The sequence below is a fragment of the Dreissena polymorpha genome, chromosome 4 (assembly GCF_020536995.1).
Source record: "Dreissena polymorpha isolate Duluth1 chromosome 4, UMN_Dpol_1.0, whole genome shotgun sequence".
Lineage (NCBI taxonomy): Eukaryota > Metazoa > Mollusca > Bivalvia > Myida > Dreissenidae > Dreissena > Dreissena polymorpha.
Genome location: NC_068358.1, coordinates 69,568,383 through 69,594,133, shown reverse-complemented (window position 1 = coordinate 69,594,133; position 25,751 = coordinate 69,568,383). Strand labels below are relative to the sequence as shown.

The 25,751-nt window shown below is 33.3% G+C and overlaps 1 protein-coding gene across 1 annotated transcript in view; it reads right to left on the bottom strand.

Moving 5' to 3' along the window:
- LOC127879661 (glycine receptor subunit alpha-3-like) overlaps nt 1-25,071 on the bottom strand; it is a 60,568-nt gene extending 35,497 nt beyond the window's left edge. The window contains exon 1 of the mRNA XM_052426636.1: nt 24,302-25,071. Coding sequence (XP_052282596.1) covers nt 24,302-24,420 — 119 coding nt within the window. The 5' untranslated portion in view covers nt 24,421-25,071. The remainder of the gene's footprint in view (nt 1-24,301) is intronic.
- Nucleotides 25,072-25,751: the final 680 nt, after the last annotated feature.

Here is a 25,751-nt window from a genome sequence, read left to right as displayed (position 1 = left end):
TTTTTTACTGATAAGGCTGGAAAGTGAGCGGCATTAAAAAAATAAATACAAATATTAAAAGGTATAAAATGACGAAAAAACCTGCCTCGGCATGGACGTCTATATATTGGATATCACGTGATTGCCCCATGTGATCTCAACAGCACTAGGCAGAACACTAATTGAGAGGCACGGTTCGTAATCACCTGGTTGTATCATCTTTGAGCATAAGGCTTACCGAACAAGGGTCACTTCAAAATTGTGCAAACACGCAAAGCTTTCGAAATCGATGTTTACTGCATCGTAAAATTCAGCCAACTAAACCGAAACTGGTCCGGAAAAAATATGCGCATTTTGAGTATTGCATAAAGTTGAACTGTTGTTATAATTCAGTTGCTATAGTTGTTGTTATGGAGTGTACCATTTTTATATAAAAGGACATTTAAGCAATTAAAAAATATATCATTTACAGTGCCCGGCAAGTTCCTGTAATAGAACTATTCAAATTAACTATACAGTTAAATACTTTTAAAAATTAAAATTCACATGATAGACAAATTAGTGAACTAGTATTTACATATTCAATTTGTAAATGTAAAAAATACGAGTCTATTAAACGGGAAATTAACACATAAGATTTAGAAGGTTCGACCGTTAACACGTATGGCTGTTTAAAGATATTTTAGTTTCAAAGAGTAACTGACATTTAACGTTATGGCTCATTCAAACATCGCACTGATTGAATTTTACTTCTTAAATATATTTATTGCGGGAAATACTCGATGCAATACGGGATACAATAATGAAAATTTACGAATCTGCATCAGCAACGAAGTTTTTTTAATTATTTCATATAACATGGTTCTTAGGTAATACGTTGTCTAAATTTATTATTAACCAGAAGAACATACTATAAATATGTGTAGTTTATGTTCAGGATGATTTACACGCCAACAAAAGTTCTACATTTGGTGCAATGTATGCATTTTTAAAGTAAGATAACGGAAACCAAGTTATAGAAGGTCGTGATTAATGTGAACCAACTAGGAAGAACTATTACAATAACAATAGCATATCTAAAATAAGCAACGGATACGAGTTTGTGGTTTCTTGTTTTCATCAGAGTCAGCAACTATATTGCCATCGACATAACCTGATTGAATTCACGCCGTTTGACGGTTCGAAACACCATTTTTAAGTCTTGGCATTTCGTCTTGGCACTATCCATTCATATGAAATAGGATTTGAAAGAATATCATCCGAGCTGCAGCTTCTGCAAAATTAATTGGAGAGAGCTGTGAGTGTGTAAGAGAATGGTAATCAAACTAATCTCTAAGCATACACATCAAATGGAGAAGAAAAGGTCTTTAAAGTGATTACATCTATACATGTAATTTGCTTGAATTTGTTTTAAGATAGATAGTGGGCCACTTGGTATTAAATAATTTATTATGTAAGGAAATTGAAACGTGAGTCACGTTACACACGTTTTTCCCCCCACTAAATAATATATAGCGGGACATGCAGTTGCACAACTAAAATTGAAGTTCGAAAACGGTGTACTTTCTAATTATCAAGTTGGAAAAAAAACATGGTATACTTATAAGGAAAATACAGTGGTGTTTAAAAACAAAACGTGCCTGTCTCATTACGGTGAATTGGCAGTTTGATGTGATATCCGTTCTACCATGTATCACAATAGCAGTTTCATATTATATGAGTTCCACCATATACCACACTAGCAGTTTGATGTGATATAAGTTCCACGATATACAAGATATCAAGAAGAATATTTGTTACATCATTCGTCACATGTCTCCATGTGCTGTTATTTTTATGCTTTATAGTACGATACAACCTATTAAAATGTGGATTCGATGCTGGAAACGATAACTTATACATGTTTAAGAGACATAGATAACTGGAAACCTCCATGCTCCATGAGCTAGGCGAATGTATCTAGTTTTAAACTGCTTTACAACTAAATAACACATGCCAAAAACCGAAAGAAAAAACAACAACGTTCGACCTATATATACCGAAGATACGGCTAGGACTTTCAATAAATAATGACATGATATGCATTTTTGAAAAATTAATTCTGGTTGATCTTGGATCAAAGATCAGATTGCTAGACGTTATGATGTTTGCTTGGATCATAGATCAGATTGCTAGACGTTATGATGTTTGCTTGGATCATAGATCAGATTGCTAGACGTTATGATGTTTGCTTGGATCATAGATCAGATTGCTAGACGTTATGATGTTTGCTTGGATCATAGATCAGATTGCTAGACGTTATGATGTTTGCTTGGATCATAGATCAGATTGCTAGACGTTATGATGTTTGCTTGGATCATAGATCAGATTGCTAGACGTTATGATGTTTGCTTGGATCATAGATCAGATTGCTAGACGGTATGATGTTTGCTTGGATCATAGATCAGATTGCTAGACGTTATGATGTTTGCTTGGATCATAGATCAGATTGCTAGACGTTATGATGTTTGCTTGGATCATAGATCAGATTGCTAGACGTTATGATGTTTGCTTGGATCATAGATCAGATTGCTAGACGTTATGATGTTTGCTTGGATCATGGATCAGATTGCTAGACGTTATGATGTTTGCTTGGATCATAGATCAGATTGCTAGACGTTATGATGTTTGCTTGGATCATAGATCAGATTGCTAGACGTTATGATGTTTGCTTGGATCATGGATCAGATTGCTAGACGTTATGATGTTTGCTTGGATCATAGATCAGATTGCTAGACGTTATGATGTTTGCTTGGATCATAGATCAGATTGCTAGACGTTATGATGTTTGCATTGGATCATATATCAGATTGCTAGACGTTATGATGTTTGCATTAGTAATCAACTAATAGGTGTTGATATATCACACCATTAATACATGCTTACACAGAGAGATTGATGTCAATTTTGCGAAAACCCCATGTAAGAAGTTATAGTTCCTGTTTGTATCGAACTGTTAAGCAGCAATAATTAATTGATAATGTCGAAAAGAGACGTAAAACCAAAGCAATGTGTCTGTGCATTTGATTTAAACTCACCCATACACAATCACTTGTAAACAACTTTTCAACGCTGTAATAAAGTACATTATAGTATAGTATAGTATAGTATAGTATAGTATAGTATAGATTAGTATAGTAAAGTAAAGTATAGTGTAGTGTAGTGTAGCGCAGCGTAGCATAGCATATCATAGCATAGCATAGCATAGCATAACATAGCATAGCACAGCATAGCATATCATAATCAATTTACCAATAATGCGCATATACATCATATCTATTTGACAACAACTATAGCATATACCATGCCCGCAAGAAGCATTAATGTTAAATTTTGTTTTAATTGCTTAAATGCATTTAAGTTGTGAAGACAATGCCGCTTAAGCCGTAGTTACGCCCCTTTAAATCAATTTACAACAAGCTGTCTCAACAAGCCTGAATGGATTTACAAAACATGTGCATATGTTTAATGTCTGCCAATCGCCAATGAGGTTTGGATTTGAACAGGAATCTAAACGCTTTAAATTTATCAACATTTTTTAAATTACAGGTTTTTCATCAGGGGTTATGTGTATTTTGATAATGCATGATGATTGACGATGAAGGCGTTCAAATTAATAGCCCCAACGGCTTTTGGGTGATCCTACTTATTATTCCAAGAGTTTTGAAGAGATGCTGGTGAAATTGTCAAGATTAGCAAAGGTGTTGTGTTTGATCTGATATGTTTGTTGTAGTAAATACCAGCAACACCCCCGCAGGGAATGGGCCATGTGCAAAAAGTCTTCCTCATTTCATACCACTTAAGTTTTGTTTCATAACGCATAGCGTTCTTGTTGAGGTAACTAAAATTTGCAACTGAGAAATAAATGTGCAAAATACTCCTCTTGTTAATTATTTCGTCTGTAAATCGCAAAAACTAAAACAGTCGACATACTTTAAGTTATGTAATTACATACTAAAAGTTTTGTTAACAGGATTTTAATTTTTTTTTTATTAATTGTTCCAATATTATTTGATTGACTTTTTTTCTGATGCCTCCGAAACACGAATGTTTGCCTCGTTAAAACCCCTATTGCTTTTATGTTCTACATATCAGATATTCTAAACGTCCGGTATTCTAAACGTGAGATTTGTTTACGGCATATATGCTTAACGTCATATATTTAGTACAAACGTCAGATAATATAAACGTCATAAATTCTCTACGTCAAATAAACACAATGTATTTAATCATTGATTCAAACAGCAAAAGTTGGTTTTAGCACCAAATATTTCTCACACCAAATACATTTCAATGAAGCATAATAATCGCTCGAACAAAAGCTATCAATGAAATCTAGCGAACGACTGATTAAAAGAACTGTGGAACGCAAAACGCCTTTTCCTTTACACAAATTATTTAACAATCTTAGTAATTGCTCAAGAGGTTAACAGCAATATCTATTTGTATGTCTGCGTAAATAAAAGTCCATGCTAAACTTAGCCCTCTAGTAGAATACATCTGTCTAGTTCCATATGTGAAAACGCCTTCCTCAATGTTCTTGTACTTTTGATTTGAAATTAGCAAAGCGATGCATAGAACCTAAAGCATGTGCATTTAGCAAACGTGATTGATCCACTCAAACAGTTAATGAATCGTCTGAAATTTATCAGTTTTCATCAACGAAGTAACATACATTTACATATTTAATGTTTATTGGCACATTAACCAATTTTTTAGATTCTAATGGTGAAAACTAAATAAAAATAGTTATCTTGCTTAAAAAGTTTTCTTCTTACATAAAATTTGCCATTTATTTATCTATGCCTTACATCTGATAAAATCTGATAAAATTAACTTCAAGACATTTGAACTTAAAGGCTCCTGGAAAAACACGCTGTTTTATAATACATATGGAGATGAAAACTCAGTAAGTGATACAAGTTGAGCGTAACTATGTTCCGATATTTAGATAAACCGTTGGTACTGGTGCATATGTGAAAGAGATTTCAAGCATTCAAATTTGAATTTATCAATGTTATTTTTCCTGCAGTTTAATGAATGACGTGGTATACAGAACTCTTAAAGTAAAATTATTTAAACATAAAACTTTTAGTAAAGAGGTAAAATCATAAAACAATAAGAATGAGGTAACTAAATGTCATTTTCATTAAACTTTGGCGTTTTTGCTAAAATGTTATATTGGTTTTACAACAAACAAGAAAAAAACGTGTCAGGACATACATTCATCTATGTTATTTATATATTAAGCACACATGTTTGAAGCATGTTAACAGAGGTAACATGCAGTACTTGCAATTCAAAACCATGTAAAAACTCATTGTCCGAGCACGTGGAAATCCATTTAGTATTACACGATTCTATTTACTTCCTGAGAAATTGGATATTGGACCAGTTAATCGCACTGTGGTCCCTATATCTGAAAGTTTCTTATATTCAAATATTATTCCCTCTTTATTTTTAAAATTAATACTAAGCACTCGTATGTAGTATTCACGCGTATATGCAAATCGTTATTTAACTTGCGCATGTATTAAAAACATTTATGTGATGGTTATACTGCATTATTGTTTACTATTTACAATTATGAAAACGATACGTTGATTTCAATACTGCTGGAGAATCAAACCCACCCCACTTAATGTTTGAGTTGAACTGATTGAACTGGCAAATAAAGGTTGTTTAATGTACAGTGTTCAATATTTAAGCTTATTATTGCCAAAGTTTTCGTTATATGCTTTAAAACGTAGGATATATTTAAAAATATACACGTACATGTTTTCAATAGTTCTGATCACACATTGACGGATTAACACTATTTCCGATTTACACATTCAAAAAGCTCTATTGATAAGCATTTCAACACACCGGATATATGAAAATGATAGAACTATTCGTGAAAAAAGTGAAATAATAAATTCAGCTAAACACATAATTAAGTTTTTGTAACGTTAATGAGTGCAATACTTTCAAGCAAATATTTTGTTCTGGTTTAAATTGCTGAATTAACACGAGAGTTGCTTACATAAAAGAAAGTCTGAGGACGGACATATATTTTCAGATGGAATAGGCTGGTGACGTTTAGCATGGTCTTCCATTCCAGAGTTCAAAGGTTCGAATGACAGTGGAAGAAGTCGATTTCAAATATAATTTGATCTTTGTTTTCTCGTTATTATATTTATATAGTTCATTTCCTGTGTCTGTAAAGTTAAGAGAATCATAAGGTTAGAGCAACAAATACAACGTATGTGAGCACGATAACCGCGCACTGTATACACTGTGGTCGGACAACACAAATAGCATCGATGGCATCCTTCTTTTCGACAGTCATATTAATTCTAAATTTGTATTCTTGCCTGGGGGAATGACGAATAGCCTTCGGAAGGTGTCTGGCCAAGATGTCATTAATATGATTCCTGTAATAATATTAATATGGCAGTTCCTGATTGATTCTCAGACTCGCTGTCTTATCATAACCATTTGCCTAAAGAAATAAAATCCAAGAAATTAACGTTACTAGTAAATGCCCGTAAGTATGTGGAAAATAGTAATCCTTGGCTTTTCACATCAAAGCTATGCAATTTGAAACAGAAGTCATTCAATCTGTAACTCCATTGAAGTACCTAATTAGAGCATTTATAAAAAATATATTAATCTTCATATCAACTTTCTTAAGTTTTGGGATTGATGTGTTTCAATATTTATGATAACGTCCACGAAGATCTGCTTTGAATCACTCTTAGAACGGTGCAAAGATGGCATCTAATTCTGGAATGAAGTAATTAAAACCAATGCAATTATTTTTAAGCCGCTGTATGTATGTTTCATTAGCAAATATTTCAAAAGGTCAGTGCATGTAAAGTGTGTGTTATTTTGCATTCCTTAAACATGAGATGTTCCAACAGACAATTAAGGTCAGTTTTTCCAACGACTGTTTGTGGTAGAAAATCAGTATATCATGGGATTTGTATCCATTTGTCAATGAGAAGTTTAATTAACTTGTCGGATGTATGTCTCGTGGTAAACAGAATTTCATTGACCGTGACAAGATATTATATATCATTTTACTGCCTTATGAAGCCGGCGCCACTTGCGATTTTGGATAAATAAATACACCTTTGTTCTGATCATCCATTAAACGTTAATATCAAGGTCGAATAGTACAAAATATCATGTTAAGCAGAAACATTATGGCCAAGTTTTATCAAGGTTGGATGAAAAGTGTGGTATTGAGCTAAGGTTTGATGACACATGACGCACGGCGCATGAAGCCGGACACAGTATAAAGACCGTATTAAATTTACTGACCACAACAGCACACCATGAACTCATAGTGCTCAGGTGAGCTAAAATTGTACACGGAATATTTTGTCTTCATCATGCTGGATGATTGAAACACAATATCCGTTTCTCAATAGTAATGATTCAAATACGCATTTACGTATAACAGTCGATTTGTGCATTTAATTTTAACATACGGTAGGGTAACATGTCCAGTAACACGTTCTACCGAAAAAAATATTTTGTATTTAAATAAACATTTATATTTACAATAATATTCACTATTGTTTGCAGTATTTAGAATACTGAAACGAATAATGCGTTGAAAAAACGTTTAAGGCGATTTGCGGATAAAGGACCATTTGCTTTAACATAACGTTCGGTATAGTAAGATAGGCGATACGCATATAATTAAAAAAAAAACTAACAACTTAAATACGAACCAAGTTTGTAACGGGCACTGCATTTACTTCCTGCGTAAAACTCAATCGACGAGTTTAAAACATATACAAAAACCTTTAAATCAAATCATTTTGGGAGTTACTTCAAATCTTTCTCAATGAGATAAATTGGTACTTATTCTGGATACCATGTGCCTTCTGTGATAAACAACCCAATCATACTAAATGTTTGTATTTATTGCTCGCAAATCATGTCACTGTCAGGGTGTTATGATCAGTTATTCCAGTGTGCATGTGCCAAGATATTTAAAAATACTCCAATAAATTGAATGTGTGCATATGTTTTGTGACATGGGGGGCGAACAACTGACAGGCAGACAAGACTGAGAGTACGACGCACAGACATGCTTACCGACGAAAACACCGACGGACAAAGTGATGTTTAACCCATTTACGCCTAGTTGACTCTCCCATCCTCCAAAATTAGGGATGTCTAGTATACTTATTTCTACCAATGTGGACATATTCAGTCGAACACTGTTGGCTATTATATTAATATACTCACTTAACGACCAATTAACGACCAATTATATTAATATACCCACTTAACGACCAACAGGGCGCAGACATAATGACAATTATGACATATGTTGCCCTTTATGTGGTTCTTGCGGGTATATTTGCCGTTGTTGCATGTTATCGTCTTGGCAATCTTCAAACCCGCCAACAAGCCAACACTGCAGAAAACATATACCGCCAGAATACTAAAAAGGTTGCCAATGCGACCAATATAACATGTGTTGCTCAATTTAACATTCAATCGTATTATAGCGTTATCAAACTTCAAACCCACCAACACGCCATACCGATATGTTAAAATTATGCCACCATCAGAACCAGATATTTGGCGAACAAAATACATTTATTGAGATATAAGCATGTCGGCGTGCCCTGAATTAATTAGAATTAAGCACTCATGTTTACTTGTCAAGACTGTCCATCTTTTCCTGATTGAGGTAATATGATTTGCTTTTCCTATCACGCACGAATATACCATGAAGGTATATTCATGCTAATTTAGCTCCATCATCCGCTCTGAAATACAGCCCTTAAAACATAAAGATCTTTTAATCTTAAATGTTCATTGTTTACCTAGACATAAAACAACTGTGTTATTTGTCTAGGAAACACATAATCCATCATGATTTGTTTAGTATATTAGAGATGAAACGGACACAAAAAATGAATACATAAATATATGGCATTGACCTTGAGTTGGCGTTTGTGACTCACGCCTAATGTATTTTAGCAAAGTTTCATGAAAATCCATGACATAGTAAAAGATATATGAAGCGGACATGGAGGCTCAAACATTTTTTTTTCAGAAATTGACCTAATTAAGCTGGCTAGACTGAATTGTTTTTTTTTAAATATGCTGAATGACCCTAATATTTTAGCCAAATTTAATGAGAATCCAACTCTACCCCATCACACTTTCGAGTCGAGGGATAATAAACATTAACAAAAGATCATATCTTAAGCTGAGTGCACGATGGTGTCCTTTTATTTATTTGCGTTCATAAAAATTATAGCAACAGTGTTATGCCATAAATTTCACCTACATAAGAAAGTCATGGTACGGGACAATATATACCAACTAATACCCAAAGAGATACTTCAAGAGATGCAAGTATGTAATAAAACAACATATAATAAATCCTCTTCTCAACAACACATAGTGTATTTTATTTAAAAAGTGTTAGATCCAAATTGTCAATAAAAAAGTATTAATATCGCTGGGACGAAACATGCATCTTATTTTTATGTCTTTCCGTACCTGTAGGCGATGCGTCGTTATTGTGGAGACGCAATTATTTGGGAATCGATGTTAATTACATTGCTACATGCAGCCAAATTCACTGAAACAGGTCCGGAAAGCAATCTGCACGATTTGAGCAGTGAACGAAATATTTTCGTATGGCCTGTTCATTTAAATGATAACATCTTAAACCTGTTGTTTTCTGGGTTGTGGGTCAGTTTTTTATGTGTAAAAATTGCCATATTTAACATTTTCTTAACACATATTGTACTTTTTCAAAACAGTTTCCTCATACAACTGTTCAATACACTATATAAAACCTTAAAGTATTATTTACACTATTGTTTATTGCGTATTGTCATTCATAAGGTTGTGTTTAATGGAACAATATATAATAAATACTTTTAAGTGAATTGCTGTTAAAATATTAAAGATTCGACATGGAGCACAACTCTTGATATTAAGTACTATATAATATAGTTGAAAGAGAAAGTACATATCTGGTATAATTAATTAATTGCGAATAAAGTGCAGATCAATATTGCATGATCAGATTTCATTTTCAGATATGTATTGCGCCATCGAGTTATTTGCTGTCTTCGTAAAAACTTTTTATGCAAAATGTGTGCAGTAGCTTTAACAAGTTTAAGTTTTTTGAAATGAATTATGCATCTCAGTTTAATTTGACCTATATCAAGTTCAGCTGTTGATAAACCTATGGTATCCAAGAAAACTGTCATGTTAGTTTCAGCCTTACACATTAATCGCACAGAATTTGTTCCTCTAACCTTTATATAACCAAGGCAAATATACCTGCATCAACAATGTAGGTTTGTAGATTATTTGATATAACATGTTTATAAGTTTATACGTTGTATGTAGTTATTAAAAAGAACATACTTAAAAGCTGTATTTTATTTTCAGGATGATTTAAACACCAATAAACGTTCTTAATTTTCTACGTTTTCATGGAACATCTATGTATTTTGTAATGCAAGCTGTTACAAACGTAAATAAATAATGAGGAACTGAACACTTAACAATAAACATGTGTAACAGGTGCGAGTGTTTGTTTTCTTCTGAGTCTGCGACCGTAGTCAATTGATATCACCTGACTGGGGTCATGCGATTTGAAGGTTCACAACGCCGAATTTCCGTCTTGGCACTTTGTCCTGGCACTATCCCCTCATATGAAATATGATTTGAAGTTATATCATCTTATCTTCAACCTCTGCAAAATTAATTGGGGAAAAGCTGCATGTGCGTTAGAGATAAGAGGTAATTTAACTCATCGCCAAGCATACAAATCTAAATTGAAAAGGAGTCAAGATAAGACATTACGTGTAAATTGTTGCTTTGAAAGTTTAGTTTTTATGATATTGCGCCACTTTGATTCTAATACATGTTTATGTAAAAACCAGGAAGTTCTTGTCTCATTTCGGCGCATGAGCAGTTTTGTGTGATATCAGTTCCACCATATTTCAAGAGCAGTGTGGTGTGATATCACTCATACCGTACGTCACGGGAGCAGTTTGCTGTGATATCAGCTCCAATGCTCCAGTATGTATACCTAAATAATATACGTATTCCATGTAATGCAATACGAATAAAATAACTGGAAAAGTACATCTCAAGCAGAATTAGCAGGAGTAATTCTTGTAAATATCCGGTAGTTAAAGCTATGATCAGCCTTGGATCGGTTAATTTTAAGCATTAACCGGTTTTTGACCGTTTTGATGAAAAGTTTAAAGAAAAAACTACAACTTTTGACCTAAATCTCCAGAAGATACGGCTAAGACTTTCAATAAATTATGACAGGATATGCATTTTAGAAAGATTACTTCTGCTTGATCTTGGATCATAGATCAGATTGCAAGACGTTGAGATGTTTGCATTATTGATCATTCATTAGGTGTTGATATATAACACCATTAATGCATGCTTGCACGGAGGGATAGACGGCAAATGCGCACAAACTCCAGGTTGGTTGATCATTTTGTATATAATTTTGTGCAAAGTCTATTATATTGAAATAAAACAAAAAGCATTTAAACACTTGTGAGAATGATGTATATTTCCATTTTTATCGAATAGTTATTTTAAGTAGCAATAATAGATTGATAAGGTCGAAAAGAGATGTAAAACCAAACCAATTTGCCAATGCATGGTCTCATAAGATTTGATCTCTCCCCTATACAAGCAACGTCAACTTTTTAACGCGATAATAGGTGTAGAACAGTATAGTAACGTTATCAACGATGCGAAATCACACCATTTCTACTTAACTACTACTTTAAAATGTTGCGATGCCCACAAGAAGCATCAAGGTTTCATTTTGTTTTAATTAATGAAATGCATTTAAGTTGTGAAAAGACTAAACCGCTTTGGCAACGCCTCTTTGATACAAATAATCATATAAATGTACATTTGTAAACAAATTAATACGTGTAACATATTATTGTCCCAGCAAGCATGCATGGATGAACAACACTTTTGCACTTTTTCTATGTTTTCCAATCGCAGTTAAGATTTGGCTTTCATAAAGAATATTTAAATTACAGGTCTTTCATTGGGGTTAATTATATTTTGCAATGATAATTGACGATGAAGACTTACACATGATTAGCAACAACGGCTAATTGTTGATCCTTTTCATTGTTCTATAAGTTTTAAAGAGATGAGGGTTGCCGGTAAGAGACGAAATTGTCTGGTTAGCATGGATGTTGTATTCGATGTGATATGTTTGTTGTAGTTAATACCAGCAATAACTCCCGCAGGAAATAACCATGGACAGGATTTATGCTTCATTTCATACCAATGAACTTAATTTTTTATAACGTAATGTGTTTTCGTCAAGCTACAAAATTGCATATTACTTTTCTATTATGTCTATGCGTCAGATAAACAAAATATATTGTATAACCGATTTTGTAAATGTTGGTTTACCACCAAATGTTCCTCAAACAAAATAAAGTTCCATAAAGCATAATGCTTGCTCGAACAAAATATATCAATGATTTCAAGCGAAAGACTGATAAAAGGAATAACGAAACGCAAAAGCCTTTACCTTTAAACACATGATTAAAAGATCTAAGTAACTGCTCAAGCGGGTAATAGCAATATCTATTTGTGTGTCTGTGTAAATAAAAGTTCATGCTAAACTTAGCTCTCGGGTGGGATGTTTCTGTCTAGAATTCATATGTGAAAACGCCTTCGTAATGTTCTTGTAGTTTTGATTTGAAATTAGCAAAGTAATGCATTGCATCTAAAACATGAGTATTTAGCAAACGTAGTTGATCCAAACAAATGATTAACTAAAACATTTAATGAATATTCTGAAATTTATCAGTTTTCATCAACGAAGTAACAAACATTTACATATGTAGTGTAAATCAACACACATTAACCATTAAATCTTATTCTGATGTTGAAAACTGCATATAAATAGTTTACGTGCTTCAATAAGTTTCTTAACCGACAAACAATTGCCTTTCATTCATCTATACCTTACATCTGATAAAGTCTGACAAATGAACTTCTCGACATTTGAACTTAAAACCTTCTGCAATATACGAGATGTTTTATAACGCGAAGTTTGTTGAGACGTACCTCATGTAGTGCTCCAAGTACCAAGAAATAGGTGAACCAATGATACTGTTGCAGATGTTAAAGCGACTTTAAGACTTTAAGATTGAATTTATCGAACGATTAAAATAATATTATTTAAACATGACACTTAAGAAATTATATAATATACCTAAAACTACAGAAATGAGGTAATTTAATGTATACCATTATCATTAATTTGAATAATATACTCTAGGTTGTGTCATTCCATTTCTAGAACTATAAAAAATACATATATTCAAGTGCGAGTCTATCATGTTTTATAAACGAATGGAATTTTGACAAGTTATACAATCGATTATTTAATTTATATCAGTACGCAGTGAAACAATTTTGGCCACAAGTTTTAGTTTTTTTCCCTATTTAAAAATGAGCGGAAACCTATTATATCATTGTGTACAAGAATACTCTGACGCACGCAAAAACAAACGTACTGTGAACGCACGTGTTTATCTAGGATAACAGTACACATTTTACAGAAACAGTACTCTTCACATATTGAAACAATGATTTATTATCAACGTGTTAAATTGGTTTTACAACAAAAAACATAACCGAATATTCATACATCTGTTTCATATATGGTTATGAGGCAACAAGTTCTGTTATATAAGAAACACGAGGTATTGACCACACGAGCTAATACAATTCAATTGAGTTCCCGAAATACATAGCAGATGGAGAATCATACGCCCTACAATGTCGGTTCTTTCTGATTGAACTGGCTTGAAGTTTGTTATATGTTATGTCTTTAATAAATCAGCAATTTTGATTGACAAAGTCTTCGTCATTTGCTTTAAAAAAGTTCAATATATTTAAAACTATATTTAAGTATATTTCTTCAAGGGATAAAACATTTGCCAACTTGACAATATTACTGGTTCACACAATTGAAGAATAAGCTACCAATTAGCATTTTGACACACTGGTAATACAAATATAGTATGCAAACTCTATCTAATGAGAAATCATCAATTCAATTTAAACAAATATCAACGCGTTTGTAACATTGAAAGATGGAATAATATCAGATGCTTCTTTTTTAAAAGGCGAATTTAACACGGTAGGTTACAACATGAAATTAAGTCTGCGACCGAACATACATTTACAAATGGCTAGGTATGCGTATTGTTAAGTTGGATTTTCAATTGCAGAGTTAAACACTTGACAGTAGAGGCAGCCATTTTCAATTCTTATTAAATATGTTTGTTTTCTCGTTATTATAATTACATTGCTTATGTCATATGTTTGCAAAAGTTAAGAAAATCAACGACGTACATCAATATGTTCAAAATATGTGAACACGATTACCATACACTGTATGTACACTGTGGTCGGACATTACAATGGCATCGATGGCTTCTTTTTAATAGACAGTCATATTCATTCTTAAGCAGAACGTGAATTTTCCTTTTCACATTGTATCGCCTGTCGTAGAAATTGGAGGACACCTGGCCAATCGATTTCATATAAAATATATATTCAATCATATTATTCTTGCTTGGAGAACCTACAGCCGTTGGGAGCTGTCCGATCAATATTTTATTGATGTGATTGCTGTACTAATCTGAATATGGCAGTTGCTAACTGATGATCAGCCTCGCTGCTTGATCGAAAAACTTGGCCGAGAGCAATCAGATCATAAAATGTACGCTACTGGTAAGTGCACGTTAATATGTGGAAAAAATACTAATCCTTTGCTTTTCACATTACAGCTAATTAGTGTGAAACATATGTCATTCCATGTGCATAACCATTGAAGCCAATAATTAGAACATTAAAGGAAATATATTTATCTTCATATAAGTTTTCTGAAGTTTTTGGATTGATATGTTTCAATAGTAATGATTATGGCCCAGCAATCTGCTTTGGCGCATCAAACTACAGGAACGGTTGCATTTTATTTAATTTTCAAGAAATTAAAATGACATTCTAATCAATGCAAATAATTTTAAAGCTGCTGTATACGTATAATAAGTCATAATTTTAGTGCATTTGCATTGCATGAACACAAAATAAAAGACTTTGAATGAGATTTTAATTTGAAAGTTTGAAAGAAAAAAAACAACACCTCTATGCCACCGTAGATTGTGCATGCCTAAAAACAAAAGATTTTCCAATATACAATGAAGGTCAGTTATTTCGACGCCTTTTGCGGAGCGAATCAGTACATCAATTGGAATTTTAATAAACTTGTCAGACTTATATACCATGGGATACAGCATTGTGTTTTACGTGACAACTCAATATAAATCATCCGAGAAAAACGATGACCGCGTTATGAAGCTGGCACCATTAGACGTTTTGGATGGATAAATACACTTTTGTTCTTATCCAGGATAAATAATGTTATCAAGTACCAACCTTGCAAAATATGATGTCCATCGGCTGTTCTGTTATGAAAATACAACAACATTCGGGCCAAAATGGATCAACATTTAATGATATATGTGGCCTCTAGAGTGGTAACGAGTTTACATTTGACGATACATGACGGTCGGCGCACGACGACGGACACCGGTAAAGACTGGTCACTTTGAACACAATGAGCACATGCACACATTAATTACACTGGTAGTCGTATAGTCATTGACGAATACAGGAGAATATTTTGGTGTCAACCCAATTGTATTACTGAACACCAAAAGGCGTTCGTTGTTTGGTGTTATCTGTTATAAAACCCAAGTGTGTTGCAAATCATGTTATGTAGTAATTATCATCCATATCCAAGCATGATGAAGCGTGCTGATTCGATAATCAGAAAACGATGTTGGTGATGTGGTTTTAATGGTGGTGATGAAAATGGCGGTTGTTGTGTTTATGATGTATATAATGATGGTGATATTGTTATTGTTGTTGTTATTGTTTTTGTTGATGATGATGACGACGACCCGGCGATTATAACTTAGACCTAACTCTTGACGAGACCAGTGATAACAAATTCCAGGATAGTACCAAAAGCTGATAAGCGAAGTATGAATAATTTAGCCGATTCTTAAAGTGATATTATGGGCATTTTTCACTGTTGAATTGAATTAAGAGATCAAAAGAGTTAGTTAAAATGTGGTTACTGACCAATTATCTGCAACTCATCTTGCTACCAGTTGTTTATAAAAATATATTTTATATTCGATATTCTTACATGGCTCACCCAGTCCTCTAAGCCGAAATGATCCGTAAAACAAAATTGTGTCTTTGTGTCAAATGAACGAATCTGCACTAAAACTAAATTTAGGTTCACATCGTGCATGCATGATCAGTTGTCAAACGAAAGTACGGTTGATATTCAAATGCATTATTTTTTTCTTTCCGTGATATTGCTTTAGTATGTTGATGCCACATTCACAAATATAAGTGTATATGAAGTGAAAACACCAAATATAAACAACAGTTGCGATAGACACCTATAAACTGCTAGATGCCCATTATATCACTTTAAAGTTGTATCATTGGTTATTGCGAGATTCTTGTACGATTCGTATTCATTTTGAAAATTGGTAGCGTGTGTGTTTAACGCTTCTGAAACACAATTACAGAAGCATTACCCTTTTTAAGTGAATCGTTTTCGATTCGAATTAAACAACGTTTTTTTTTCGGATAAAACATTGTTTGAAAGACATACATTTCAGCTAAGCTTATTTAGTAATTATTATTATTTAAATGGAAGAATATATCAATACCTATTTAGCAATAGATACTTCACATCTGTTTAAGTTTATCATAAAAATCGCAGTATAAATCGCATTGCGTTCTTGTATTACCCATAACCTGTTTTAGTTGCGTCACAATACATTTAACCATTTAATCTAGTAAGGTTTGCATAGGAACATATGTTTCTAGTTAGAAATCAATGATCAAGAATGTTGGCGCGTTCGAACCATTGATAAATAAGACTAATGATTTCGAGCGGAAGCCTTTCATGAAGATAATCTACATATATCTGCAAACAAAGGAATTTCACACTCTGCCGAGGCTGGTCACACAAGTCCTTTTTGTATGTCTGTATTTTTCAAAATAATTTTAATCACTGCTACATTTATATCATTTTTCATTGTGTCTTACTTTTATTTGAAACACTTTTTCTTTATAAATTATCATATATGTAAATTCTATCAGGCCAAGGACTTAACTCGATGTCACAGCAGACTCAGCGTGGGTGGATGATTTAGACTGAGGTGAAAAGTACGTTCGCGCTACCGGCCCTAAAATGTTTCCATGTTTGACTTTAAACAAAACCTCTTTTATGTGCTGGAATTTAAAAGTCAATGTAAGTATGTAAATTATTGTCTAGCATATTTTACCGTATTACGTCATGTTTGCTAAAGAATGTCGTACATTACAACTTTTCCTATGGGTTTCATATATAAAAAATATGCTATTCAGAGGATCTTCTTGGGCGGAGTTTGGCAATAAAGCTTATTCGGAATGTAATCGAATAACGAGTCGCATATTACAGATTGCGGTGTATGCAACAAAACAAAAGCGAATGAGCCGGAAAGGACGCGGAATGATACCGACGTGTCGACGCTAATCGTGCAGAAATCCTGCAGATAAACTGAAAAACATGTTGACGCTTAACATATCCCGTTTTATTGATAGCAGCGGAAATGTTTTTAAGATACTAAACTACACAATTAATGTATAAGTTTTCATAGATATGTATTTGTCATTTCGGTATTTTCGTAAAGTTTACATGTCAGTTGTTGCTAGTTGTGTGTAAATATAACTCGGTTCAAATAATACAAGATTACATGTTGGGCGAAGTTTATTGTGGTTCTAGAACGGTTAGTAATTGTTAAAATATTCCGCCCACTCTCATTTAAAATCTTTTTTACCGCACCTGGACTGTGATTGTTCGAACAACAAACAATACCAATGTGCTCACATAATCTGTTACTGAAAACATCTTCTTTTATTCTTGTGTTCGTCGTTCGGTTTCATCGGAAACAAATCTGTTTTTATCAACTAGAGATATAAGGAGCATGATTATCTATTTTATCAATCATTGTATGGCAGTTTCTAGTGCAGTTTTAATTATGGTCCGACTTAAGACGCAGAAAATATAACTTGTTAACCAGAGAGAATATCAGAATGGACGCAAGAGCAGTTAACATGTAGTTCATGATCTTGTTGCAGTTTATTGCTGAGAGAAAATAAGAATAACTGTCCGTTCCCTTGGCATGGTTAAAAATGATTCATTCTTAGTTTAATTGAAATTAACAAAAAATAGAATGAAAGCAGATATGTTATGGAGTAATGTACGGTGGTAAAGGGTCACCATGACTCAAACGTGATTCAACATTCATGGATAAGGGCTGCATGATAACTCACTAATATGCAATTGTATTATGTATTATATCTAAATGTTTACAGCAGTGTGGTAATTTCTGGTTAATTTATGAATTGTCAAATATCGTCAAACAATTAAACTAATTAAAATAACGAAAATTATAATAATAGACAATACATCATATATATCGTGTTTTGCGCTGCTTTGATACATATTATTGTAACTTGGCAGCCATTCGTTCGTACACATAATGCACCATTCATTGAACATTAAACAATTACCTTTGGAACTGCTTTCATATAAGTCAGAAAACTGCTCTTTCTTTGTTGTGCACGATATACATTCGTCTGTTTATGTACGATATGTATTTATCTATCCTAAACGATATGCATTCGCCTGTTGTGAACGTTATGTATTCACCTGTTGTGAACATATGCATTCGACGTTTTGTTTACGGTACGCATTCAACGTTTTGTGAACGATATTCATTCATTTGTTATGACAGACGTGCATTCAGCCATTGTGAACGTACTTCATTCACAAGTTATGGACTATATGCAGTCACCTGTTTTGAACGATATGCAGTGCCATCTTGTTAACAATATACACTCATCTGTTGTGAACAATATTCATTCACTTGTTGTGAACGATAAGCGTTCACCTTTCTTTAACGATATGCATTCACCTGTTGTGAACGATATGAATTCGCCTGTCGTGCAAGATATGCATTCACCTGTTGTACACGATATGCATTTGCCTATTGTGCACGATAAGAATGCACCTGTTGTGACCGAAATGCATTTAATTACCTGCTTTGAACGACATGCATTCACTTTCACTTGTTTTGAATGATATGCTTTCACTTGTTTTGAATGATATCACTTTTGACATTATTATTAGCTACGCAAATTAATTTCAGTTACTTGTAATATAAAGGAAAACTTTATTATTTTATAAGCCTTTGCAATACTGAAAGTTAATGAATTTATTTATATCATCTAGTGCTCATTAAAAAAAATAATCGATTAGAGTATATTAAAATAATTTTCTAAATATGATAACTGTTACATTTTTTTTATATCAGTATAAATAATAACTGCTCCGTATTCGATATGGGCTGTTATGTATTGTTATGTATTGTTGTGATATACATGCATAATATATATTATTACATGATAATAAAGTATAAAGATAAATACATCACGTTATTTACATTTATAATTTGTTATTTCACGAAGTGTGTGGAGTTCATACGGTATTTTAGGAAATTTTATCCTTAAACTCAATAGTCCTTTAGAGATTTGGTCATCAGTGCGTTGAGGGGTAAAAGCGCATACTAGACAGACCACAACCATATTAAGTTCTTATCAAAGGCACATCGCCCAAACACAGGTGGCAAAGCGTTCACTACTCTATAATACTATCGGGTAACCACCTATAAACACACAGGTTAATGGACCAGTAAATTGCAATATGGTTCTTTAATGTCAGGTGTTTCGACATAATTATATTCACTAAATATTTCTCATTATTCTCTTTTCTTATTAATCATATACACATATGCTCAAACTATATAAATGAATGCTTGAAGGGTAAATGCATATCTGCCCGATTTATTTGGTATAAAATGCATAATGCTTTATAGTCATCGGTCATGAAAGACTCACTGCCTTTTGGAGCCGTCTGGCCAAGATGTTATTGATATGATTACTGTATTAATCTTGATATGACAGCTTCTGATTGATGGTTCGCAGCCTCAATGTCTGGTCAATTCAAAGAAATCAGATTCAGGAAATCTATGCCATTAGGTATTGCACGCGAATTTTCCACTTATATTCGGGGATTTAGTAATATTTTAATTGAAATCTATTGATTTATCGATCGAGGTGCCCAAGTTGATTATGTAAATCTCCATAACTATTATATTACGTTGAGTAAGTAATTCTTTGCGATATTTCATATTATGATAGTAACATATACTCTGCAATAATTTGATTTACGACACGCTATGAGCTTTATATGGTGAAGTCAAATAAACTATTATGTTCTGTTCTGATATGAAACATCATGCTTTCAAGAATTTTATTTCCGACTAACGTTTTTATATTGGATCGTATTTCTTACGTTAGATTAGTAATAATACCGATAAGACCAGCGTCATGCGGAATAAAAAGAACAACAACATTATTTTATTATATATGTTGGTCACGTTTTATAAGACAAACATATTACAGCTTCCTTTATAAGTGATTAAAACATGTTTACATCATTATCCTTTTCTATTGTAGTGATCGGTGAAAGAAGGTTATTCTGTGCGAGTACACTTTCTTGTAATCAACTAACCAATAAACGATTAAGTTCATCAAAGAAATTAGCCTTTAAATTGTTGAAGATATTATTGGGAATGTGATGAAATAACTTTCCAAAAGTGAATTAAAATTGCATAAAAACTATTTGAGTGTAATCCCACTTTAGAATGTTTGTTTGTGCTCAATATGAAACGCAAGCCCAAGTGTTCCACCGATATATATTAAATATCGCTAGTTTCATTCGAGATATATATACAAAACACATAATCAATTTCGTTTTAAAATACTCACATCCTTGAACTGAATGTGCATTCAATTTTTCAAGAGATTACTTCACTAGGCACGCACGTGCTGTTTTTTTCAGTTAATGTGTAACAAGACCTCAATTAGCTTAGTAAATGCCGCTTTTGATTCTTAAACAGTAAAGTTACTTTTGATTTGTTTTAATGAATACATGTATATCGAAAATAAATTATTTTCTTATTTTTGTATGACTACCGTCAACAATTTTCTAATTTGGTTGAAAAAGTCCGTCAAAGAATGTACATTTGTACATAAATGAATAAACCTTGCCTTTCAAGAGAAGCAATATTTAAACTGATTCCCAAAGTTTAACGTATTAATAATTTATTGGTATGATAATTATGTACATTATAACAATAATAATAATAAAATAATACTAATAATAACATCAACTGTTCACTTAAAATTTAATCGGAAGATCGAAGTTTTTTAAATTGAAATACTATATATTGATATCGTGTGTGTATTTCGGAGTTCATGAGGCGCTTCCGGTTTGATGCTGCATTATGTGTGGATTCGGCTACCTAATTAACTTAATATTAGACTCACGAATGTTGGGCTGAATGTTTTTAATTCATTTCTGCAATTTGTAGTTTGACTCAAAGATGTCCAATGTTCTGAGAAAACCCCACCTTCCCGATATGGAGACCACAATCCAAATTAACATGCTTCCGGGAAAAGGCGTTGAACTCGGTACGCCTAGGTGTGATTAGCGTGAACCAACCACAGCTCTAACCTGACAGCCATAGATTGATAAAACTATGAGGAAAACATAAGTTACTGCTTATGTAATATTGTTTGTGCAACATAAAACGCATATCTGTGTGTGCTTAGGTTTATATAAAAATTAATGTATTCTGGTAGAATAATTTTCTTGTAATAAAAAAGAACCCCGATCGGTACTTTGATTTCCTATGCGGGAAACAATTTACTTGGTTGCATTTTATGTGAAATTCATTAATTGAAGACACATTTCCTTGAAGATGACACAATAACAAATAATAATAAAATCTGAACCAAAAATATCACCCGAACCTTTCGAGATAATTTGCATCTATCGTACATAAAAACTTTAAGCATTGACCGATTTTGGCGAACCTCCTGCAAAATATTATTGTAATTTCCGATCAGAGAGAAAATGCTCTCAATAGTAACAACATTAAAAGCATCGAGTACACCTCAGATTTCCGTTTTGGAAAATTTTCAAAACAATGGCGACGTAATTTCATAGATTAATGAGATGCTGCGTTGTTTTTTCCGCGATATGTCATTATAAAAGTCCAAAATTACATGATTTATATCTGTAAAATTAAAACACACTGCCTTAATTTAAAGCGTCATCACTGTTCACAATCAAGAACACATTGAACTAACACGTGCGAGATGATACATAAACAGTATGTGCAAATATAGTGGTTGAAATAAGCAGAATTTTCTCAAAACATGACTTCTAATTCAATAAGCAAATGAATGTCATCCCCAGTCGAGAACCGACGTCATAACCACAAAGGTTATGATCTGTCATTTATTTCCTCACGTGTGAGTTTAAGAGCTAATTAATTCCGAATAATAACTCCATCGGGCGATGTGGATAAGAGCTGTTATTATAAATGTGTTGATAAAAGGTTTTCAGTATCGCCACTATTTGGGGAAGAAACAAGATAATATAATGCTACAAACAGCGTTGTCCGATTTTATACAGCTTTGCGCTAAAAATAATGGTATTTCATATTTTAAATTTATTATTTAAGTTGGGATATACATGTTATAGCATTAGTTTGTTTAACCTAGTTTTAGTATGTTTGCTTCCACATAAGCTTAATGTCCAGTTAGTTCTACATTAATACACGAAATATGTTGATCTTGATTGGCTTTTGAAAAATGCCCCCTTCAAGCTTCTATGTTTTAACTGTTCGCGATTACAAACATATTCGTAACAAATACGACTGCCTCTAGAAATAGACGGTTCATTAGACATGTTTACATTTAATAAATTAAAAAAGCGAACGAAAGGATGTTGGTTTACAAAACATGTCTTTCTGATACGCTGGAATGTTTCACCTGTTGTTTAGAGATACTTCATAGCTGCATTCTTCTGTCCATAGAACTGTGCAGAGAAGCCTATTTCTAATAAAGTTTTATTTGTGTTTCCCTATGTTTTTTTTCAATAATAAACTGCAAGTCAATAATTTAGTGCACATAAAAAACAGTCTTAAGAAGACAAAACTATACTGTATATTACGTTATAATTTGTATGCGCATAAGGCAAAATCACAGCAGATACTTGCTGATAATGTCTCTCTACGTAATTTGAACAATACGCCTTATCCTACTGGACTTCAAAATTACAACATTGTGTCATTCTCGTCAACAAAATCGTTCAAAAATTGACAAACAAATGATTTGATTGAAATAGGACTATCCCCGTACTTATGAGTTGCATAACATGTATATTGATATGATTTTGTCTTTAAAACACATTAATTCCTATCTACAGCCAGGTTTTCAACAACAGACCATTATCGTTACTCGAACAATACATACACTAGGAGTTCAATTTAAGGATTAAGTACTGGTCTGGTTGCTCGGCAAACATAATTCGGAATCGACGTTGAATGAGTTAATGGCGTCAATATATCACTAATCATTCGAACTCGACGTTGAATTAGTTAATAGCATCAATATGCCACTTTTTATTTGAAATCGACGTTGAAAGTGTTTATGGCGTCAATTTGTCACTAATCATTCGGAATCGACGTTGAATGGAGTTAATGAAGTAAATATGTCACCAGCATTCGGATGTAACGTTGAAGAAAGTAATGGCGTCAACAATGAGCAACATATAATAACATACGTTTCACTTAAACGATAATAGAGAACACAACACTATGGTGAAAGGCAAATGTTGACGCTTATCATGTGTACTCGAGAACATAAGGCTGCGTGACTGTCGGTAATTACGAGCTAGATTTGACACATACCTAACGTACATCCGTAGATACGCGTATGAAAATTATAGTTCAGAACATATATTGGAATAATTTATAGTATTCGACTTTTAAAAAAATGGTTGCAATCCCCAATCAGCATGGAATTGTTTTTTAAATTAAAAAAAAAAATACACATACAACACGTGTGAGCGCAAACATTACTTGCCTTATACACTCTTTTTCTGTGAATATTTCAGTATGTTTCGAAACAATCCAGTTGATACTGGTTCTCAAGCTTGTAAACTAGCCAAAAGCAAACGTACCTAGTTTTGAAGACCCGAAGAATGTGCTTTTCTGGCCTCTGAACAATACCCCCATACCCACTGCATTCGCCGGTTGACAACAACAGTAACCCGAGTATCACTAAGATGTTCATATCCATTGCTGTATTTAACCAGTTTTATACAAAGCGTTAATTTATCTTCAAACCGATGCAGTTCATATATTAATGACTGCTACTTTAAGTGTAACATTTCTTGCACACACACTTCCAGACCTTTCCAGTAAATGTTCATTATGTTACCCGTTGTTCCACTATAATGTACATGGATATTAAGTATTTCAAAATTTTCAATGCTTTGGTCACATTTCAGGTCATGAAGCAATCATTCACATTTAGAGCATTTAGTCCGATGTGAAATGCTGAAATAAAGTCCGCGAAAAAATCCACATTTTGTCTCTACCTATCTTGTAAAAGTTATAATTACATCGTAGTGTGCTCCATTAATATTTTGTTAATACTTGATCTCTCCTCGTGGTTCAATATTTATTGTAGCATACCAGCATGTGCCCAGTAATGTTCATAAATATCTTCCCCTCAAAACACTTTGCAGAACCCAAATGTTCTTGAAATCATTTTTCAAGCCACGCTGGCGTTCATTCTTGACGGATTACCGAAATTTGCCGATATGTTCTTTACACGAAAATAGTATCGGCATCAATCAGGTTAAAACCACGTGGGTGCCTGGCGGATCTATGAGAATGGGATGAATTTCTCCCTGTTAATACGCGCATGTATTGCTATGTTGAATAAAAATGAACGTATATGTATAACACATTCAGTTTCGATCCTCATCCAAATGTATGTGTATTTTTTTCTTTCTTCATTCATGACTATACTATACATGTCTTTATTTTTTGTTTTCGGTTGACTTATACGTAAATGAGAGTTAAAATTAAAACCTGTAAAATTACCGTTGAAGCACTGGAAAATAACACGTGGATACAGTAGATAAAACGGAATTAAATTTGTAAAACGACGCTATGGTTTCAACATCATGTATTAATAATTACCGCAATGCTTGAAAACAAAATGCTTTAGATCCGCACTTTAGGGAAGCCGGACTGATTTATGTGCCTAAAGTGTCGTCCAATAGACCAATGGTATTTTTCGTTCAAATGAAGTCTCTTATGTTAGAATGTTCCGTCTAGGATGCAAGTGTCTGATTAGCCTGTGCGGATACTTTACCCATCTGAGCATTGCTCTGTGAAAAGAGGATATAATGCATGTGCGTAAAGTGTCGTCCCAGATTAGCCTGTGCAGTCCGCACAGGCTATTCAGGGACGACACTTTCCGTCTAAACTGAATTTATGCAAACAAGAGACTTTCTGTAAACGAAAAATATCATAAAAGCGGAAAGTGTCGTCCCAGATTAGCCTGTGCCGAAAGTGTCGTCCCTGATTAGCCTGTGCCAACTGCACAGGCTAATCTGG